Source organism: Tigriopus californicus, chromosome 6 (genome assembly GCF_007210705.1).
Source record: "Tigriopus californicus strain San Diego chromosome 6, Tcal_SD_v2.1, whole genome shotgun sequence".
Taxonomy (NCBI): Eukaryota; Metazoa; Arthropoda; class Copepoda; order Harpacticoida; family Harpacticidae; genus Tigriopus; species Tigriopus californicus.
Window position 1 is genome coordinate 10049659 of NC_081445.1, and position 19239 is coordinate 10068897.

The 19239-nt window shown below is 41.4% G+C and overlaps 2 protein-coding genes across 2 annotated transcripts; one reads left to right on the plus strand and one right to left on the minus strand.

The window, feature by feature from the left end:
• The first annotated feature begins 8774 nt into the window (after positions 1-8774).
• Positions 8775-9844, plus strand: LOC131881861 (uncharacterized). Its single transcript, XM_059228847.1, has 3 exons — positions 8775-8895; positions 9003-9308; positions 9391-9844. The coding sequence occupies exons 1-3, from the start codon at positions 8856-8858 to the stop codon at positions 9729-9731; spliced, it is 687 nt and encodes a 228-aa protein (XP_059084830.1). The 5' UTR covers positions 8775-8855; the 3' UTR covers positions 9732-9844.
• Positions 9845-11554: 1710 nt separating this feature from the next.
• On the minus strand, positions 11555-14085 carry LOC131882267 (uncharacterized). Its single transcript, XM_059229363.1, has 4 exons — positions 13683-14085; positions 12182-12497; positions 11841-12108; positions 11555-11776 (listed from the first exon to the last, which is right to left on the minus strand). Exons 1-4 carry the CDS (start codon positions 14042-14044, stop codon positions 11649-11651), a joined length of 1074 nt encoding a protein of 357 aa, XP_059085346.1. The 5' UTR covers positions 14045-14085; the 3' UTR covers positions 11555-11648.
• Between the last annotated feature and the right edge of the window lie 5154 nt (positions 14086-19239).

Genomic DNA, 19239 nt, shown 5'->3' on the forward strand with positions numbered 1-19239 from the left:
TTAGTTTGTCAAGTGCCAAACAACGGGCTCTAGAAAAAACCGGAGGCCCAAAGGTGGGGATATGGTGGTAGACCCCATGTTTAGGTTTTGAAGATTTGAAAGATTGGGTAGGTAAGGCGGGAAATTCCTCCAACAAACGGTTGAAAGGGCATGGGTTACAAGATTTGATAATCCTGAGGCGGGGAGCAGACGCGGTAGGCGGTTTATAGGCGGTTGTGAAGCAAATCGACCACCAAATTTTTCGTTCTAAGAAAATCGACTCCTAATATAGCTTGGTCCAAAAATGTCCAATTGTAAGTGTGAACACCTAATCGTATATTACACAAATGTTTTCCATAGCAATTGATTGTTGAACCATTTGCAGCGGTAAAAGTTGGGGAACCAACCGATGTTTTCTTAGAATTCCGTGAGGCAGGTAGAATACTAACTTGGGCACCAGAATCCACGAGGAAAGATTGATTGGTGGAGCGATCTGTGACGAAAAGGAGCTGACCACCAACTATGTTTATTGATGACCAGGCAATCCGTTTCCTTGTTCGGAATGAGATAGGATCTCTCGCACGTGAGGTTTGGAGTAGGAACAGGGTGGTTCACATTTGTAGGCTTTCTCGCCCCATAAACGATGTAATCTACACCAACCCATTTTGAACTTGTCATCCTTAGAACGATCCATTCTGCCTTTAACCGCGTGAACCATCATGTCATCGGAACCCATGACCTTGTCAGCCAGTTGAGCCAACTCCCGACACGACAAGCTTTCCAGGACGGGCAGTAAATGAGGCCGGGTCGATGCGGGGAGCAATTCGACAAATATCAACCAAAAGAGAAGATCTGGCGCTGCGCCGTCCTGGTATCCCAGCATGTTGTCCATAACTTCCAAAGGCTTGCGATCTCCTGAAGTTGGCATATGGAGTAACTTGCGAGGTTTGTCGAAGGGCGAGAGTGTGAAAGTTCCAATAAGCCGTTGCTTCAAACCAAGATACTTTGAAGAGTCTGGGGGTGAAACGAGGAAATCTTCAACCCTACCCGCGACCTCTTCATCCAACGCACTGATCAAATGATTGAACTTGGTTTGGTCTTGGACAATTCTTTGAGAGCGAATTGGGCCTCTGCTTGTGCGAACCATAGCTGAGCCCGATTTGGCCAAAATAGCGAGAGTTTGACGGTGGCTGCGGCCACCAAAGCAGAAGAATCGACATCGGTTTTGACGTCGGGCATGATAGCGTGTTGGAGTTTTTTTTGAAACGCGTAAAAACTCTATCATGTCGGGGTCACCAACAAAGCATTTGAATCAACACTTTTAATTCGACTGAATTTCATCAGGGAATTCTCCCTTACCATAACAGGCACAAAGCATGAGTAATGTCTTCAGGTGAGCGAGCATATTGATGGGAGGCACAGACTTCATTGTTCGAACTAGCCTGGATTCTCCAGGACTTGAATGTGCTCTCAAAACGCACATTAAGCCTCTACGGTCACTATAATTGAGCCTAAATCCTGGGTTGGGACAAAACTCATGGATGCTTATGAAGACGTACAGTAGCAGATACCTTTCGTACCTTCTCTGAACACTGTAGAGTCCCAACTTTTTTAGTCTCTCCCAATCCGAGATCTCTCCCAATACGAGAGCTCTCTCATTCCTGCGATGTTCCTAGTGAAACATCTTTTGACTTGTTCGACCTTTTGCAAACCTGCTGAACACATTGGAGCCCAAATGGGTGAAGCATATTCAAGATGTGGTTGAACAATCGACTTGTACAGAGTTGGCATCGTCTCTGGACTTATGTGCGATATATCCAACCACACATTTGCAAAGCTTTATCCACCTTCAACTGGATATGCTCATCGAGATTTCCTACACAAATATCTTTCATAGATGATGCCTGCTCAATATCTTTACCTCCATTATCTACGAGTGGAGTATTTAAAGGAGTTGACCCAAATGTCATTGAGCGGAATTTTATTCCGTTCAGGGCCATATTACTCTTAGTAACCCAAGAATAGATTATTTCTAGGTCCTTTGCAAGGCTAGTGGAATCTTGGCCATTCCTACCAGAAACTAACTCTGTATCTTCAGCATAAGAAGAGAGACTGGTAGTAATGCTTTGCTTTTGAAGCGGGGCAACGAATATTATAAAAAGGAAGGGCCCTAAGATGGAGCCCTGGGGAACATCTGACTTGACATCATGTATGTCACTAAGAGATCCCTCAACCTTAACAATTTGCTCCCTATCCTGAATGAAGCTTCTTATCCAATTGAGAACCTTGCCTTGGATTCCCAATGTCATGAAGTCTATTCAACAAAAGGCCATGATCTACTTTATCAAAGGCCTTGGAAAAATCAAGATAGACAACATCAACTGACTCATGCCTTTCCAGTCCCTCAATGACGTGCTCTAAATGCTCAATCAGTTGGGTAACCGTGCTAAAATGTGCTCGGAACCCGTGCTGGCTAGGAGGAAGGACTTCATGAATATCAAGAAATTCAACAAGTTTGGATTTCATGATCTTCTCAAACACCTTCACAATATTCGAGGTGAAAGAAATCGGCCTATAGTTACTGGGGAGCGACTTATCTCCCCTTTAAAAATTGGAATAACGTGAGCTAGCTTCAGAGACGATGGAAACTTGCCCTGATCCAAGATGCAACGTATCAAGTACGAGAAAACAGGAGCAAGAACCAGTGAGCATCTCATCAGAAACTGAGATGTCACGCCATCAGGACCAGGAGAACTTGAAAGCCTCAAGTCCTTGATGGCCTCTAATGCATCTTGATCTGTGACTACAAGGTCATCTAATCGCTCAACTTGACTGACCTGGTCAATCTCAACAGACTCATCTTCAGAGCAATGACCTGTGCTTCTAGACTCAGTGGGTTGAAAACGCATTGGAGAACTGATCTCCAAGTATGTTAGCCATAGTCTCTACATTGCTAATGGCTTCCCCATCAACCTCAAAAGGCCCAACAAGGTGTTTCATTTTTCTCTTAGAGTTTGCATAAGAGAAAAAAGCCTTCGGATTCGATCTGACCTCCTGAGCCACCTTACTCTCAGTTTGGAACTGGTCATATTTGATGGCGGTCTTAATCTTACCCTGAACTATGTCCAACTTTTTTGGGAGACTACCCACAATTACTGGATTTGAAGTGCTCTTCAGCCTTATTGCCAGTTTACAACTTTTTTTGAACAAAGGCTTCCTACATTTTGGAATTTTGTCCGTGTACCACCTTTCGGAATACATTCAGAGATTGCTAAACTGGAGCAAACTTCCTTAAAAACAGAAACTAATTTATCAATGGCTGCATCTATGGACGATTCCTGTTTCAGAATTGAAACCAGGTCCAGTTCTTCAAATCTTTCTATGATCAATGGCCAATGTTCATCTTTGAACATGAACTTAGCCAGACCGACCTTTTTGACCAGTTTTACTCTAGAGCACGCCGGCTTTTGAGTAATGGTCGACCCTATCTCAAGAACATGATGATCTGACAGATTACTAGGTGTCACATGGACAAACTGGATCAGATCAAGGTCATTGGAAAAGACCAAGTCGAGAACGCTATTCTCTCCAGTGGCTACACCAACATGCTGGGCGAAATTGCGCAAGATCGCAAGTTCCTCCAGCTTTTCAAACAACTGAGATATCGATTTCGAAATGAGAAATTTGTATCCTGAAAAACTTCATGATAAGTGTGACTAATGGCTTGCAACGTTGTTCCGAACCTTTAAGTTGATTCGTCATGAGTTGGGTTTGTAGCATCGAGCTTATTCAAGGACCACTGCATACAAGGACAAATTACAGATGACTAGGTGATGACGTCAATACACAGAGATCTTACGGGCTAAACTGATTTGGCCAAAATTAATACTTGGTTTAGAGAGCGTAAACGTCACATTCCGAAACATGGTTGAATCCACCGGAGTTCTCAGGGACGCCAATCCAGCATCCGTGCCTCCTGTCTACACCGTTTAAGAATCGAAAATATTCAAATCATCATACTCTTCACAAAATTAGCATTTAAAAAACCTGGTTAATCAAAATGATGAAAAAACTGAAACATGTTGGTCAGAAATGGTGGTTTCAGTCTTCAAGACAAAGAAGATATGCTTTGAATGATCGTTCAGTAAAACTCGAATTGGTAGTGAGCTGCGCCCAATTTTTGAGGGTTAAATAGAAATCGGCACAACAAAAAGAATAAATTGACACGCGCTTACCAACACAAGACAAATAAAAAGGAGCTCACCAACCCGATAAAGTGGCACACCATAACTATAAAGTGGCACACAAACTTGGGCACACAATAAAGTGTTTGCAACACACCAGGCACACCAAGATGCAACCGGATCAATAAGGCCTACGTATTCCCTACGAATGTTAGAGGGAAGCTAATTAAACAATGAAGAAGCCTGAGAAAGACTGGGTTGGGACAAAGCTCATGGATGCCTTTAAAGACGTACAATATCAGATACCTTTCGTACCTTCTATGATACAATCGTCGAAGTGAGTATGGTAGCAAATTATAGAGGGTTGGTGCTCGGTTAAAGGTCTTCACAAACTTTTTATCCGATGGGTTGAAATTGAATCTGATTTCACACGTGATGCCTCTTCTATCACTTACACTATATCTAATTCCTGGGTTAGGACAAAGTGCATGGAGACATTTAAAAGCAGTAATTTAGCGTTCGTGCCAACGCTGAATGCTGCATACCGGGTGCGCGTAACATCTCACACACTTTTTTCTCATCTTCATCAAGTCAATTATCAGCGAACAGGTGCATGCCAGCAAAAGTCAATGAATATGAAAAATGTAGCATGTTGGCCAACCTAAACTACCTCTCAAAGATGCCACCTTCAGCAGCAATGCATCTCTCAATAGGGCTTTGGAATTTGCCGACGGCCAACACCAGGTTGGCGTCCAATATTTTGGCCCACTCCCCTTCAACCAAGCCCTGAAGAGATTTGAGGTTGGGGTGGCTTTTGGCGCAGGTCTTGACCTTAACGCGCGTCCAGACGTGGTAGTCCAGGAGATTCAGGTTCGGCGAGTATGGGGGGCAGATTGTTTTGGGCCAGATTCCCCTAGATCCCAGGCGCTTCTCTAGATACTTTGGGACTGTTGGATGTGTGGCGGGGGGCACCATCCTGCTTGAACACATAGTTGCCGGTCCCGTAGTGGTCATCCAGGGCTGGGAATATGTTATTCTGGAGGATGTTGATGTAGTTGGTGCTATTCAGGCTACCCTCAATCCAGATTGGCTTGAACACGTAGCCATCAATTCCAGCCAGGTCAGAGCTCCTGGCCTTGGCCGGAAACTTGCTCTTGGGGTCAACACTGTCCTTGGCCACGCACCGCATCTGCGGTTATGGTGCATGTCTAATGGCCAGTTCTTCTTATCAGAAAACACAAATGTTCTTCCATGGATTGGACTTGAACCAGTTGAGGATGTCGGTGTAGTACCTGATCCTCTTGGCTCTGTTGGTGGCGGTGGGTGGGTGGCACCTCTCCGTGGTCCTGGACTTCATCCCCAAGTCGTCCTTGAAGACCCTTCTCATGGTCCCTCAGACACGTTGGCGTCCTTAGCGAGCTTCCTTATGAACCTGGTGGGATTCAGGGCGCCTTTCTTCTTGGTGTTGGTGATTAGTAGGGCTGGCCAAAACTTGAATCTTGCAAATTGCGCAAATCTTGCAAAAAAACTTGCATGTCCCAAAATGTTCTGCAAATTTATTGCATCCCCCAACTTTGAAAATTTATCAGCAATATTTGACATTTTTCTGCAACTTAGTACGCAACCTCACCTCATTCAGCACAAAAGTTATAATATTTAGGTAGTTTGTAATTTTTCAAAACAAGTTTGTGTCAATTTTGGGTAGAAAATCGTAAGTTTGAAGGTCTCTTGGTTTTTCTAGAAATTTTCTAATTACTGCCCACCTGCATATATATTCCATCCATCCATTTTAAGTACTCTGTCTCTTTTATCAATGCAGTTTTGGAGATGCACTATATTAAAGGTTGGGACGCAGTTTTTTGTGCAACATACATCTCCATTAAAAATCAGACACTTATTAACATGTTTCAATGGGGTGTCAGTAAATGGCTTGGAGATTGATGGATAATGTGGAAAGAATTGGCCTGCTACCATTTTCAAGAACTTCAAAACAGTGTAATCTTATCTTTAACATGTAATGAAACTTAATCTTAATAACAAAATTGTTGAGCAATAGTTTCATTGTGATGTTAACAATTTGCTGTAGATAAAAAGAAATATTTTTATCGTGCAATATTAAAGATATGGTTACAAGATGCTTGTCTAGCTGATTGGTCTGCAATATAGCATGAACAATGCAAGAATCTTCTCTCCAAGTTTGTTGGTTTGTTACAAAGTCAGAGGGCACCTCTCTTGCTTGGCCTGCCATCTGACGATGCGTGCCCCAATTGAGGAATATTTCCGCTTTGTCATCACAGCAAATATTAATTATTACCTCACCTTTGGGAATGACCGCAGGTTTGCCCATTTAAGCAGTCCAAGTAGCAACTTATGGTCTAATTTAAATACTGCAGGGGAGCTTGAACTTGGCTAACCAGGGATTAAGCCAGGATTTGCAAATTGGAGAGCAGATGCTCAAGCAATACGATACTGCTCTGTAATGTCCTTATGGCAAGTTACAAATGAAGGTAAACAGTTAGACAATTTGTGATCTAATGGCGCCTTTATTTAGACTTAGAACTCTAGAACACGCAACCAAAGATAGTGAAGGATAGGGTCAGATAGGCGGGAACACAACATGCTCTACAGCTAGCCTCTTCTACCCAGGTATGGTAGGTTCAAATTATGGTGCTGAGAGTTATTTAGACAGATTTTTCCTTTAGACAATTACTATTGCTTGATTTGGCAGGCAAAAAAAAGTCTCTACAACCCTTCAGAATGAGTTGGTCTCTATTTTGAAAAGCTCATTTACAAATATTTGCGGAAATTCAGCTGATTTTTTTTTTGCAAATTTGCTGTCAATAACGACCATATTTATTTGCAAGTTTTGACCGGTCCCAGTGATGAGGTTCTTGGTCCGGATTGATCGTGACCTCCCACTCATAATCCTCTTGGCATAGCTGCCAGTCTCCTTGCAGAGCTTTTTAGTCTTAAAGACAGTGTTGCAGGTGTCGCCGAACCCTTTGGCAATGTCCCTGACCTTGTCGCTCGCATTGATCCGCAAAAAGAGTGTTTTACGTAAGCAATCCATTTTCGTTTTTTTTTGGTTTTTGTTGTCCGATTTGGCTAATGTCAATACTAATCAACAGCTGCTGTTCGAAACAGTTCAAAAAAAACCCCGCAACCTCAATTGTTGGATGTAGAGACCCTGGATGATTTGGTGTTGCATGCTACCAGGCTTGACAGTTTGTCATTATTGAGGCCAGTTTTGATAGTTATTTCCACTTGGCAGCGCTAAAACAATAGGCATGACCCAAAAATGACCCAAAATGCTCCTTCCCAGAAGAAGCAATTTCAGGTCTGGCAGTGCTGTGGGCTAATAACGATGAGTCCATTGAAAATTCAAGTTTGGGCCGTTATCAGCCATCGAGCGGTTTTCGAATTGCATTTCGTTCACAAAAAGCTAGCAGTCTGTGACTTCAGAGTATTATATTGATGACCTATTGTCCAAGTCATTAGTGCCAGCTTTGTCAAGCACTTGCAAAAATGGTTCCATTCTTGAACGCAAGTTTTTGCTTAATCCCTCAAGAGGGATTTTCCAACAAGGCAAGGATTAATCATCCGCCACTCGATCTCATCAAAACACTCCATGCACCAAATGCAATTCTAAACTCATCAATTTTTCTCCTATTCCTGAAGTCGTTTCGCATTTTCTAGGAAACAATAAATTAACACTATTAACACTTAATATTGATGTTTTGCTCTGTGTTTCATGTTCTTCTTTCTGTTTCTTTTCCTTGGTCCCTTCTTTGTCTTTGCATTTCTTCCAACTCACGCTATTGTATTGCAGCTTGGGCTCTGTAACATTATTGACTATCTATGTCTTCTCTAACTTGCCCAGGTCCTGGTGAAAATAAGCTTTTGATTACCCAGAACCTCAGGAATTACATGCTCATGAAATTGCTGACATATTAACATGTTAACTCAAAGATTAGATGCTGACATTATCCAATCATGATCAAAGTGTTTTTGAAATCTATCTATCAATCAATCTATCTAAGACGGCGCTCCAGCGCGCACTTTGAGAAAGGCCCAAAACTGGTGTCAACAACATTTGGGTTCTTTCTGGAGCAAGGGCATATTGCCTACCAATAGCCCTAACTTGTTTATTGAAAACCTGTGAGCCTTGCTCCAGGAGCAACTCAACAGCGACACCAGCGACCTCGGAGCAAACCCTCGTCCGTAATCTGAAAATTCTTGGAGAAAGATCTCGCCAGACTTCGTGGAAACATTATATACTGGAATGCCAAAACGAATTCTAAAATGCAATCGACGGCAAGGCCGCCATATTGGGAAATAAATGGTAGGTGTTCTACGTATGGGTGATTCTTCTAATAACGGTGATGAGTTTTAAAAACCACCATGAATTCTCGGACAAACTGTGCTCAAGTTCGGACTAAAATTGCTATCACCCGTCTGGTTCGGGACAGAAGGGAAATATGGCAAATTGCAAAGATAGTTTTATTTGATTAGCAGAAAATTGACTGGGCTAAGAAAAGAATATTTTGTTTGACAAGTTCACATTGCCTCAATTGAGCATGTAAAGACTATTTTTTGAAAAGGACCAAGCCATCTGTGTAAAGCTGGGTCATGATTATATAAGGCGAACGGTGATTGAATTGTAGTAGGGTCAAAAAGAATTTCTCTCCCAACATGAAATTTTCAGTCGTGTGCTTAACAGCAATCATTTCAGGTAAGATGTCTGATTGTCACAGTCGCTGATGCGCATTCTTTTTGGGCAATTAATAGAGAGTGGCCAGAAGAGCTACTAGTTAACTCCTTTACTTTCAATATTTCTAGCTGTAGGACATGCTAAATCCTTAAACTATCAAGGCAAACCCTTGGATAGAGGCGGTAGTTATTACAGTCACGGCAGTGGAGGGAGAGGAAGCTCAGGCTACTATGGTGGTGGAGGTGGTGGTGGATCCGGTTACATTGGAGGGGGAAATGGTTACAGTGGAGGAGCATCCAGGTACAGTGGAGGTGGATCCAGGTACAGTGGAGGTGGATCCAGCTATAACGGAGGAGGATCCAGCTATAACGGAGGAGGATCCAGCTATAACGGAGGATCCAGCTATAACGGTGGTGGATCAAGCTATAACGGAGGTGGATCCAGCTNATAACGGAGGAGGATCCAGCTATAACGGAGGATCCAGCTATAACGGTGGTGGATCAAGCTATAACGGAGGTGGATCCAGCTATAACGGAGGCGGATCCAGCTATAACGGAGGATCCAGCTATAACGGAGGTGGATCCAGCTATAACGGAGGTGGATCCAGCTATAACGGAGGAGGATCCACCCACAATGGTGGTAGTGGATCCGGGTATCACGGAGGGGGATCCAGCTATAACGGAGGTAGAACCAGCTACAGCGGTGGGAGTGGATCTGGCTACAACGGTGGGGGTGGTTTAGGAGGCGGCTACAACACTGGTTATTCTGGACACAGCGGTGGTAGTGGTGGTGGTGGTGGTGGCGGCAACTACGGCTACAATAATGGCGGTTACTCGGCTGGCCGTCGTCCATGTTGAGACGGGTCATCAGTCATCGAAGTCAGAGCCTCCAGCTACCTACAAGGCTGAAAATCAATATTCAAAATAGGCCAATGAATTGACAACGCAAAGAAATAAAATTGAGCTTGGTATGTGCTTTTGCAAGTGATTGGACTTTGTTCCCAAGGAAAACATTTATTATAATAGAAGGTATCATATACGTAGCGGCGATGGAATGCTTTGATGGCGGCTGCGATGACGTCAATATCCACGAGTTAAAATGGCGCTTTAACTTCATATTTACTAATAACTAAGTGTGGTCTCCTTGTATTCCTAAAGACATTAATCTGATGGAATTGGTACAAGGAAATTGTACCAGAAATATCCCAATCCTTCGTCCGCTTCCTTATCCAAGAAAGGCTGGAGAGTATTGCATTAGAACCCCCAGCAAAAAGGAGGACAATAACCATTCTGACATTCAAAGCGAGTGCAAGAAATTTATTTTTAGTCATTTAAAGCTAAATGAGTACTGTAGCGAGATGCTAATTCGAGCTACTGTGTTAGCTCCAATCCCTTGTAAATACCGTTGTATGTGAAATACAAATCCAGTACGATGTGAACAGCTCTACTCACTGCACATTGAGTGGCCTTGCGGACCTCATTGTGTTACATGGTGGCAGCGGTGGTCCCAGTGATATAGTTGTGTCATAAAGTGCTGAAATGACGGAATCGGGAAGACAGCAATCCGGGGGTGGATTGGGTGGTCCAATGAGTGGCGTGTGGGTTTCGCCAATACCGAAGAAGTCTGAAGACAGCATAGCGGAGTACACTAAATACTTCGATCGCGTGGCGAAAGCCAATGGATGGCGAGATGAAGAGGCGGCGAAGATATTTCCAGGGCTGCTGGAAGTGGGATCAACGGTTTTGGACGAGTTGGAGAAGAGGGTTCTCAGGAGTTTTGAGCTCATCAAAGCCTCATTTGCTCAAACGAATGAAGTCTACCGAGAGGCATCGGTGCAGACGTTCTTCTGGTCTTTGGTTATGATGGAGGAAGAATCTGTTCAAGATTTCATCAAACGTTGCAAAGCCGTGGTAAAGGATTGTTATCCTAATTTTGCCAAATCGAACCGAGATGCTATTGTGCGCGACCGATTCGTACATGGACTTCGAGATGAGTTGAAGTCTGTTGTCTAGAATGGCAAGTTGGAAGAGGCCGTTCAAACTTCGTTAATGGCTCAAGGTGTTCAGGAGACATTGGGACGAGGAATAAAATGTTTCAATTGCAACCGTGCGGGACACTTTGCGAGAGAATGTCCAGTCAAGAAAGAAGAACACGTGGATGCCATTCTGGGGAATGGAGATGATCGGCTGGTCTTGAGGAATCGACCGTGGATTGAGTGCGGAAGCGACCATGTCTCGAAATGTCTCGAAAAGCTCGAAATGCTTGCTATTTGCCAATCTTGCTGGTTTCAAAATGGTTTTTCCAACTGTTATTAATTTGTGTGTTTTTTTCAATATTTTCGATTTATGGATTTCTAACATCTTTTTCACTTTTCAAGCCAATATTTTGGTTTCAACTGCATATTGAAGTGCATAATTTGGGTTTAAATGCATATCTAATTGCATATTGTGAACAGTTTTCATGCATGTTATTTGGCATAAAATGGAATGCTTTTATACATATTTTGTCCGTCTCTACAAAGGAGCGGGCCAAATAATTTATATCCGTTATGTTTCTCTAGCCTTTGCTACTTGACATGTGAAAACTTTATCAACCCTTTTTGAGTTCTTGTGGGCAAACTGAAAAAGCACTAGATTTTAGCCTTGATATAAATTATCTTTCTAGATTCTAAAACGTTGCCTTTCGTTTATGCACACACTTTATTGGTCACTCGTTTGTCAGTACTAACTAGAGGCCACATCTGTCGTTTGTCCCCATTCCAATCATTCAATCAATCAGCCACGACTGCATTTTTCACAGTTTTGGGGACATTCCTCCAGATAAGCTGGATCGTTGCACAGCTCTCCCATGCAACCTTCACCAGTCTCTTCATTCTCCGAAGGGATAACCACGCATGGATCGACTGCAAAAGAAAGTAAGGGTCATCGCGTTTGCTAAATATATTCAAAAAGCCTTCTATAGCCCACCATCTCTTTCCTTCTCTGCCAGGAACTCTCGCAGGTTTCCTTCTGTCTTCTTAACGTCTTTGGAATCTTTGGCATCTATGTAATAAATTGTTCCTTCAGTCACATCTTCCGATGCTCCATCTTCGCTCCGATTATCCGATGCTCTGGCTTCCTTCATGCCTTTGACCGCGTGTTCAATAGTGTCCCATGGCTTGTTATAACAACACGTCTTTCTTATGCAATCAACCAAATATTTGCTGGCTGTTAGCAGGGAATTTGTGAAGATGAACTGGAATGTAAATATATCGCTGTGGATCATGTGTCTTTTTGGGGTTACCATGCTACCTTTTTTGACTTCGAACCTGTTCCTGGCCGCTAGTTCCAGTGGTGAAAGTGGGGGCAAAAAGAGATGGTGGTGGGGCAAATCTTGTTTCCACTTCTAGTCGAACGGGAAAAATGTAACAAAATGGTACACCCCACTGTATTTCATTGGTGAAGGCCACAGCGTATCGCTTGTCGTCGAATTTACACTTGAATGGATCCAAATTCATGGCAAAATTGCCCAATAAACAGCTTATGCCCAAAAGATTTGGAGGACCATAGGGAATGTTGTCAGGCAAGGAATCGATGATATCGACCATATCACACGCAGTGGGACATTGGACGTTCAAAGCGAACCTATAATGATGCACAGTAAACGAATTAATTGCTTGTATTATATTGGATGGACAGAAGTGCCATCAAAATACATACACCTGTTACCCAAAGTCCGACAGAAGATTTCAGATCATGAATTATTGAACTACGCATAAAACCTAAAGAAGATTGGTAACTTTCAGATGTTATGGCAGACTGAAGATAACTCCAGGAATCCAACACTTCTCGTCTGGGTCAGAACTGTTCTTAATGGATTCGTTACCGTTAAATCTACCCTTCAATACGTCCTATGATAATGAAAGTTAACATTATTTCAATTTGTAGACCTAGCTTAAGATTCCCAACCCAAAAATATTTTTTTTTGAGCCCTTCATAGATTAAAGTGCAAAACCTCTGCCCAGAGTTGAGTTTAATCTGAATAAAAAAGATTCGATGATTGCAGGAAAGCTTCAGCTCTGGGAGCCCTGTGTTTGAACCTGGCAATTTGAATCCAAGAACCTTAGAGCTACCATCTGGGCTGGTATTCTCAATTCGTACTTGGGTCTTCAAATCATGCTTCAAGCATAAATCCCTACTTCACGTGCAACTTACAGAAAAAGTGGTATTCTTGATTCGAACTTCAGCTTTTGAGTTTGAAGTTCAAGTGTAGACTTGGAAAAAGGGTACTCTCGACTCAAAGTGCAGCTTGCAAGTGCAAACTTGGACGAGCCGTATTCCCAGTCACCCTTAATTCTACTGCCGGGTGCACTCTTCCAAGATTGATCGGACCAGTCTTGGGAATTGGGAATGACGTTGTAAGAAGCTCTAATGTAGATGAAAATGGGTTAAACATGAAACAAAACTCACTAGGAGCTCTAACACTATTCAAATTAACAAACAAGAAGGCATCTGGGCTCAAAACTATTTGTTCGACTGTTTTTAAGTTTATCCTTGTCCCTGAATTTGGCCATCCTGTATGAAAATGAGGAATTTAGTCAAAATGCATTCACCAAGTTCAACTCGGCCAAGCACAACTTGAAATTCTTTAAGAATATGGCTTCAAGACTAATCTTCATCAAAGCCAACTTTGGCACTTGAGACTGAACTTAAAGTACTGCTTCAAGTGCGAATTGAGAATACGGGCAAGCGTTCTCTGTCGATATTTCGGCTAAACTTCGCATTGAATCGTAACCATTGAGTCTCGAAAAAGTGTAACATGATACTTGCCACACAAACGCTCCCCATCTTGTGTAGCCACTGATGGCCGTTGGATGGCATTTGCGTCCAGAATTCAGGGCAAATGTGGCCAATTTGACAAGGTTCTTTTGGAAAATTGACTGCGGTTGTGGAATTGAGAGATCGATCAAGAGAACAGAGCTTTCGGCCCCGCTCAGCACTCGATCAGATTGGACTCGGCTGAAGAATTGGTAGAGTTGGGCGTATTCATCGGCGAAGGAAGGATGCGGTGGTTTACTGAAGCATTTCTCCCAACAATTTTCGCAAGGGCATTTGTGAGAAAATGGGAACGGGATGGCGTCACAGACCCCCAAGAAAAGGCTGGCCAAGACCGTAATGATGAGCTTGTTCATGGTACCGAAAGAGGATTGATGCTGAACCTCTGTCAGACTGGGTTTTATAGCAATTTGACACTTGTATTTAATTGCGTGGAAACAAAGTGGTCGTAATTTTCAGGCCTTTTGTCATCAGACCTTTTGTCCTTTGAGTGATTTGCAAATAGCAAATTTCAATGCCATTTAGTGCATGGCTGCCATGGGATTTTATTATCCATTGGACGGCAATAGGGACTGCTTGTTTCATAATGAGACATCTCGCGGCAAAAAAGGAAAGACAGCGTTATTGAACCCTCTGCTAACGTTTGTTCTTGCGTCATTGCAAAGGAAGGGAATTAATAACCCTAGATAACCATTGATGTTAATGCGTTAAGAGTGCTGTTTTCCAACTCTGCAAGCTCTATGCTGAGCAAGTTATCAAACAAGAAATCCTGGTAATTTTGAATGAGACATTCAACAAGATGGAAAATCCAAAAGGAACTATGGATTATTGATGCCAACAAATTTATAATCATATAAGGTTGTTACCAGGGTTGTTTTACTTTTTCAACGATATCACATTAGTAATGGCATTTTGGTAAACCATTAGCTAGCCTCAAAATGTAACCTTGATTATTCACACTTCAAAGTAAGGCAATCTTTTTAAATTAAAGATAACTCATTATTTGGGAATTGGCTAGTGCCTTTACTTTCCAAGCTTTCTGGTACCCTTCATTTAAATCAGATAATATATTGGATCTCATTACTCCTATTAACGGTTTATAGCGTGATTGGCTGCGAAAACAATGCCATCAAGATTGTTTATTGTTTGAACAACTCATTCATCAAGTTTGATGATCAAGAATATGTGTTAAGAAGTTCGACTAGATTCCTTGTAAAAAAATCTATTGAGTTATTTGTGTACAGGCATTTCTGTCAATTGCTAAATTAGAACTCTCATCACTAAAGACTTGGAAAATATTTACCTATTGGAGGTGAAATATAGAAATGATATTGTCACCAAACAATGCAAAACACTGAAAACAGGCTCAATAATTAAGTACAATTGAAACAAGTTGATTAACAGACATTCTAAATTGCTAATATTTTAATCAAATCAATAGCAAGTGGGCAAATTGAGACTTTGTATACCACTGAGTTTGTTTAATTTTTCAATTGAGCCAAAACAATGTGATTACAAAAATTAGCTTACAATGCGTTTTCCAATAACGCTCTATTAAGTCCCATCAAAAACTTACTGAATTTAAAGGACACGTTGTGTTAAAAAGAGGCTAGATTAAATGGATTATTTTTCTGCACTTTTATGTTGGTGTAACTGTATCACTAAATCTAAAATTGGGTGTTGCAAGCTTTACTTGAGCCATTATCCCAAGTTCTTAAAATATGTCATCCTCCCAAAGATCTACATCTCAGAAGCCAAGAACTATTCACAGTTTAATTTTACGTTTTTGATGACTTGTTAATTTTGCAACTCAAATGTTATGTCTAGGATGTGATACTAGTCTTTTACTTTGAATGATCAAGTTCAATGTATGAGCTAGTTAAACCCTAAAAAGAGTGTGGATTTCATATTTTGCACTTTCAATTACTTTGCAAACATCTTGCTGAACAACATTGCCCAAGATTTGGATTGGTGCAAGACTAAGCTAAAGACCATTGATACAGTTCTCAATTTCATTAACGAGTTAAGATCAGGATTGCAACAAAAAAACGGCAGCATTGGAGGCAGGGCTGAATTTCCTTGGCAAAAAGGTGCATAAAAATTAACTCCTCTAAGTATTAAAATAAAACAATTATACCAAGTTGCACTATCAATGTTCTTTAGTGCAAACCATGGACCAAAAATGTCCTATTTTGGGGATCATTAGACACCAAACCTGTTACTTTTGAAAAATTTTGTCATTTCATTTTCCCAAGAGTCCTTCTTGGTCCTTTGCCAGGCTACTGGAATCTTGGCCATTCCTACCAGAAACTAACTTTGTAGACTTTTAACTTCTTTCGAAAAATACAAAACCGAAAAAACGAAACGAAGAAGGGCTGATATTATTTACATTGATGCTGGCAAGGCCTTTGATAAAGTAGATAATGGCCTTATGCTGAATAAACTTCGTGATAAGTCGCTCCCCAGTAACTATAGGCCGATTTCTCCCACTTCGAATATTGCGAAGGTGTTTGAGAAGATCATGAAGTCCAAACTTGTTGAATTTCTTGAGGTCAATGAAGTCCTTTCTCCTAGCCAGCACGGGTTCCGAGCACATTTTAGCACGGTTACCCAACTGACTGAGCATTTAGAGCAAGTCATTGAGGGACTGGAAAGGCATGAGTCAGTTGTTGTTGTCTATTCTGATTTTGCTAAGGCCTTTTGTTGAATAGACTTCATGACATTAGGATCCAAGGCAAGGTTCTCAATGGGATAAGAAGCTTCATTCAGGATAGGAAGCAAATTGTTAAGGTTGAGGGATCTCTTAGTGACATACATGATGTCAAGTCAGGTGTTCCCCAGGGTTCGATCTTAGGGCCCCTCTTGTTTATAATATTCGTTGCCCCGCTTCAAAAGCTCAGTATTACTACCAGTCTCTCTTCTTATGCTGACGATACAAAGTTAGTTTCTGGTAGGAATAGCCAAGATTCCACTAGCCTTGCAAAGAACCTAGAAATAATCTATTCTTGGGTTACTAAGAGTAATATGGCCCTGAACGGAATGAAATTCCGCTCAATGACATTTGGGTCAACTCCTTTGAATACTCCACTCGTAGATAATGGAGGTAAAGATATTGAGCAGGTCCCATCTTTGAAAGATTTAGGTGTGTGTAGTCCTCCAAAATAATGGAAAGTTCGATGAGCATATCCAGTTAAAGGTGGGTAAAGCTTTTCAAATGTGTGGTTGGATACATCGGACATTTAAGTGCAGAGACAGCATCACGATGCTAACTCTGTACAAGTCGATTATTCAACAACGTCTTGAATATGCTTCACCCATTTGGGCTCCAATGTGTTCAGCAGGTTTGCAAAAGATCGAACAAGTCCAAAGATGTTTCACTAGGAACATCACAGGAATGAGAGAGCTCTCGTATTAGGAGAGACTAAAAAAGTTGGGACTGTACAGTGTTCAGAGAAGGTACGAAAGGTATCTGATACTTTAGGTCTTGAAAAGCATCCATGAGCTTTGTCCCAACCCAGGATTTAGGGTCAATTCTAGTGACCGAGGAGGCTTAATGTGCGTATTGAGAGCACCTTCAAGTCCTCGAGAATCAAGGCTAGTTCGAACAATGAAGCCCACTTCTCTTCTTTCTTGGCTCCTTCATTGTTTAACTTGCTTCCTGCTAATATTGGTAGGGAATACGTAAGCCTTGTTGATCCGGTTGCATCTTTCAAGTCAAACTTGGACAAATTTTTAGATAGTATTCCTGATCAACCATATATTCAAGGACTAGCTGGGTCTGCCAACTCAAATTCGTTGGTAGACCAAATATCATGTAAAGATTGAAAGGTAATAAATAGAAGAATTATAACCTTTCATTTTAAAAGTACTGGGGATTACATTTTCTCTAGCGGTTAGAAAAGCCCGTGAAAAACCAAACCAAACCAAAAAAAAACACGTTAAGGTCGAGGGATCCCTTAGTGACATACAAGATGTCAAGTCGGGTGTTCCCCAGGGTGCCATCCTAGGACCCCTCCTTTTTATAATGTTCATTTCCCCGCTTCAAAAGCTTATTATTACTGCCAGTCTCTCTTCTTATGCTGACACACTAAGTTATAGACTTCTTTTTCGAAAATCTACCAGCATCAAAAAACCGAAAAAATGTTCGATCTATTCCCGCCTATTCAACGGGCTCAAGCACTCCATAATGAGGATGTCACACCTTCAGGACCAGGAGAACTCGAAAGCCTCAAATTCCAGATGGCCTCTAAAGCATTTATGATCTGGGACTTCAAGATCATCTAACTGCTTTATTGGACTAGCCTCGCCTGTCTCAACATACTCAACATCAGTTGTGTCATTGCTCGTTTGGGAAAATTGAGACAATATTGACGGCAAAACGACGAATGTTAAAAAACAAAGGCCAAATGTTGCAAAATCGGGTAAAATAATGCAATTGATTACCACTATCTGGAATCTTTAAAAATGAAAGCCCGCCAACGTTACTCATTGAGTAGCGAGACTATCTTTTTGGCAATGATTCAGGGACTTACTGTTTTGATTTGTTGCTTTAGATTAGCGGACTGATCAACTTGGGCAAACGTTCATATTCAAAATGGCTCCACTTAATTTGCTATATTTTAAGTTGAAGAATTATTCAATGGTTCATTTCTCCATTTTGAGGTAATTTAGGGCCTTCTGACAAACTTCAATTTGTTACCAAATTAAATCAGGTTTTGATACTGCTACATCATTTGACGGTTTGGCATACATTATCCTGCATATTGCGATAGCAGTGTAAGCTACGATATGGTGATTTTGATTTAATGTTATTTCAAGGAACAAAAACAGTATTTGATAAAGGTTTCTAAGCTCGAACAGAAGACATCCGTGTCCAGCTTTAAGGCAAAGTTTCACAACATCAAGCAGTCAAAGACGCTGCAAAGAAACAAGAAACGTGACATTTTTAATTGCAACATTTCATTAAGAAATGTAGATTCTACTCCAGGTATTGGCCACAAGCATTATCATTTACTACGTTTGGCTGCGACCATCCATTTACTGCCTCGCATTAGCAACTTTTCCTAGTAACATTTCTCATGAGAGAAACTGAGTGCCGACATTTTAGGTGCTTTTAAATGCATTCCACTTTGAAAATATTTTGCAATTGAAAATGGCTTTTCTGATATGTTACGAAAGCAAAATACACCCAGTGCACGGCTCGTAAAAAATAAACCAAATTAATGCGATCTCTCCATATTTTACATATGTTCCATATGCCACCATGAATTAACACTCGAGCCATAATTTAACTTAAAATGCAGTGTGGAATTGTCAGGCATTCCACATAATCCCAACCAAACTTTCTTACTTAAGCATCTAAGCAGAAACGACAAAATCAAAATGGAATGTCTGCCTCATTCTTGACAAGAAATAAGGAAAATCTTTTGATTAAAAGGCATCATCTCTGAACAATGACTGAGACAGTCCATTTTTTGATCTAAAGAGATCACTTCTACCAGGTTCCCATTGTGCTCGACGCCCCGAAAGGAATTGATTATTCAGCAACACT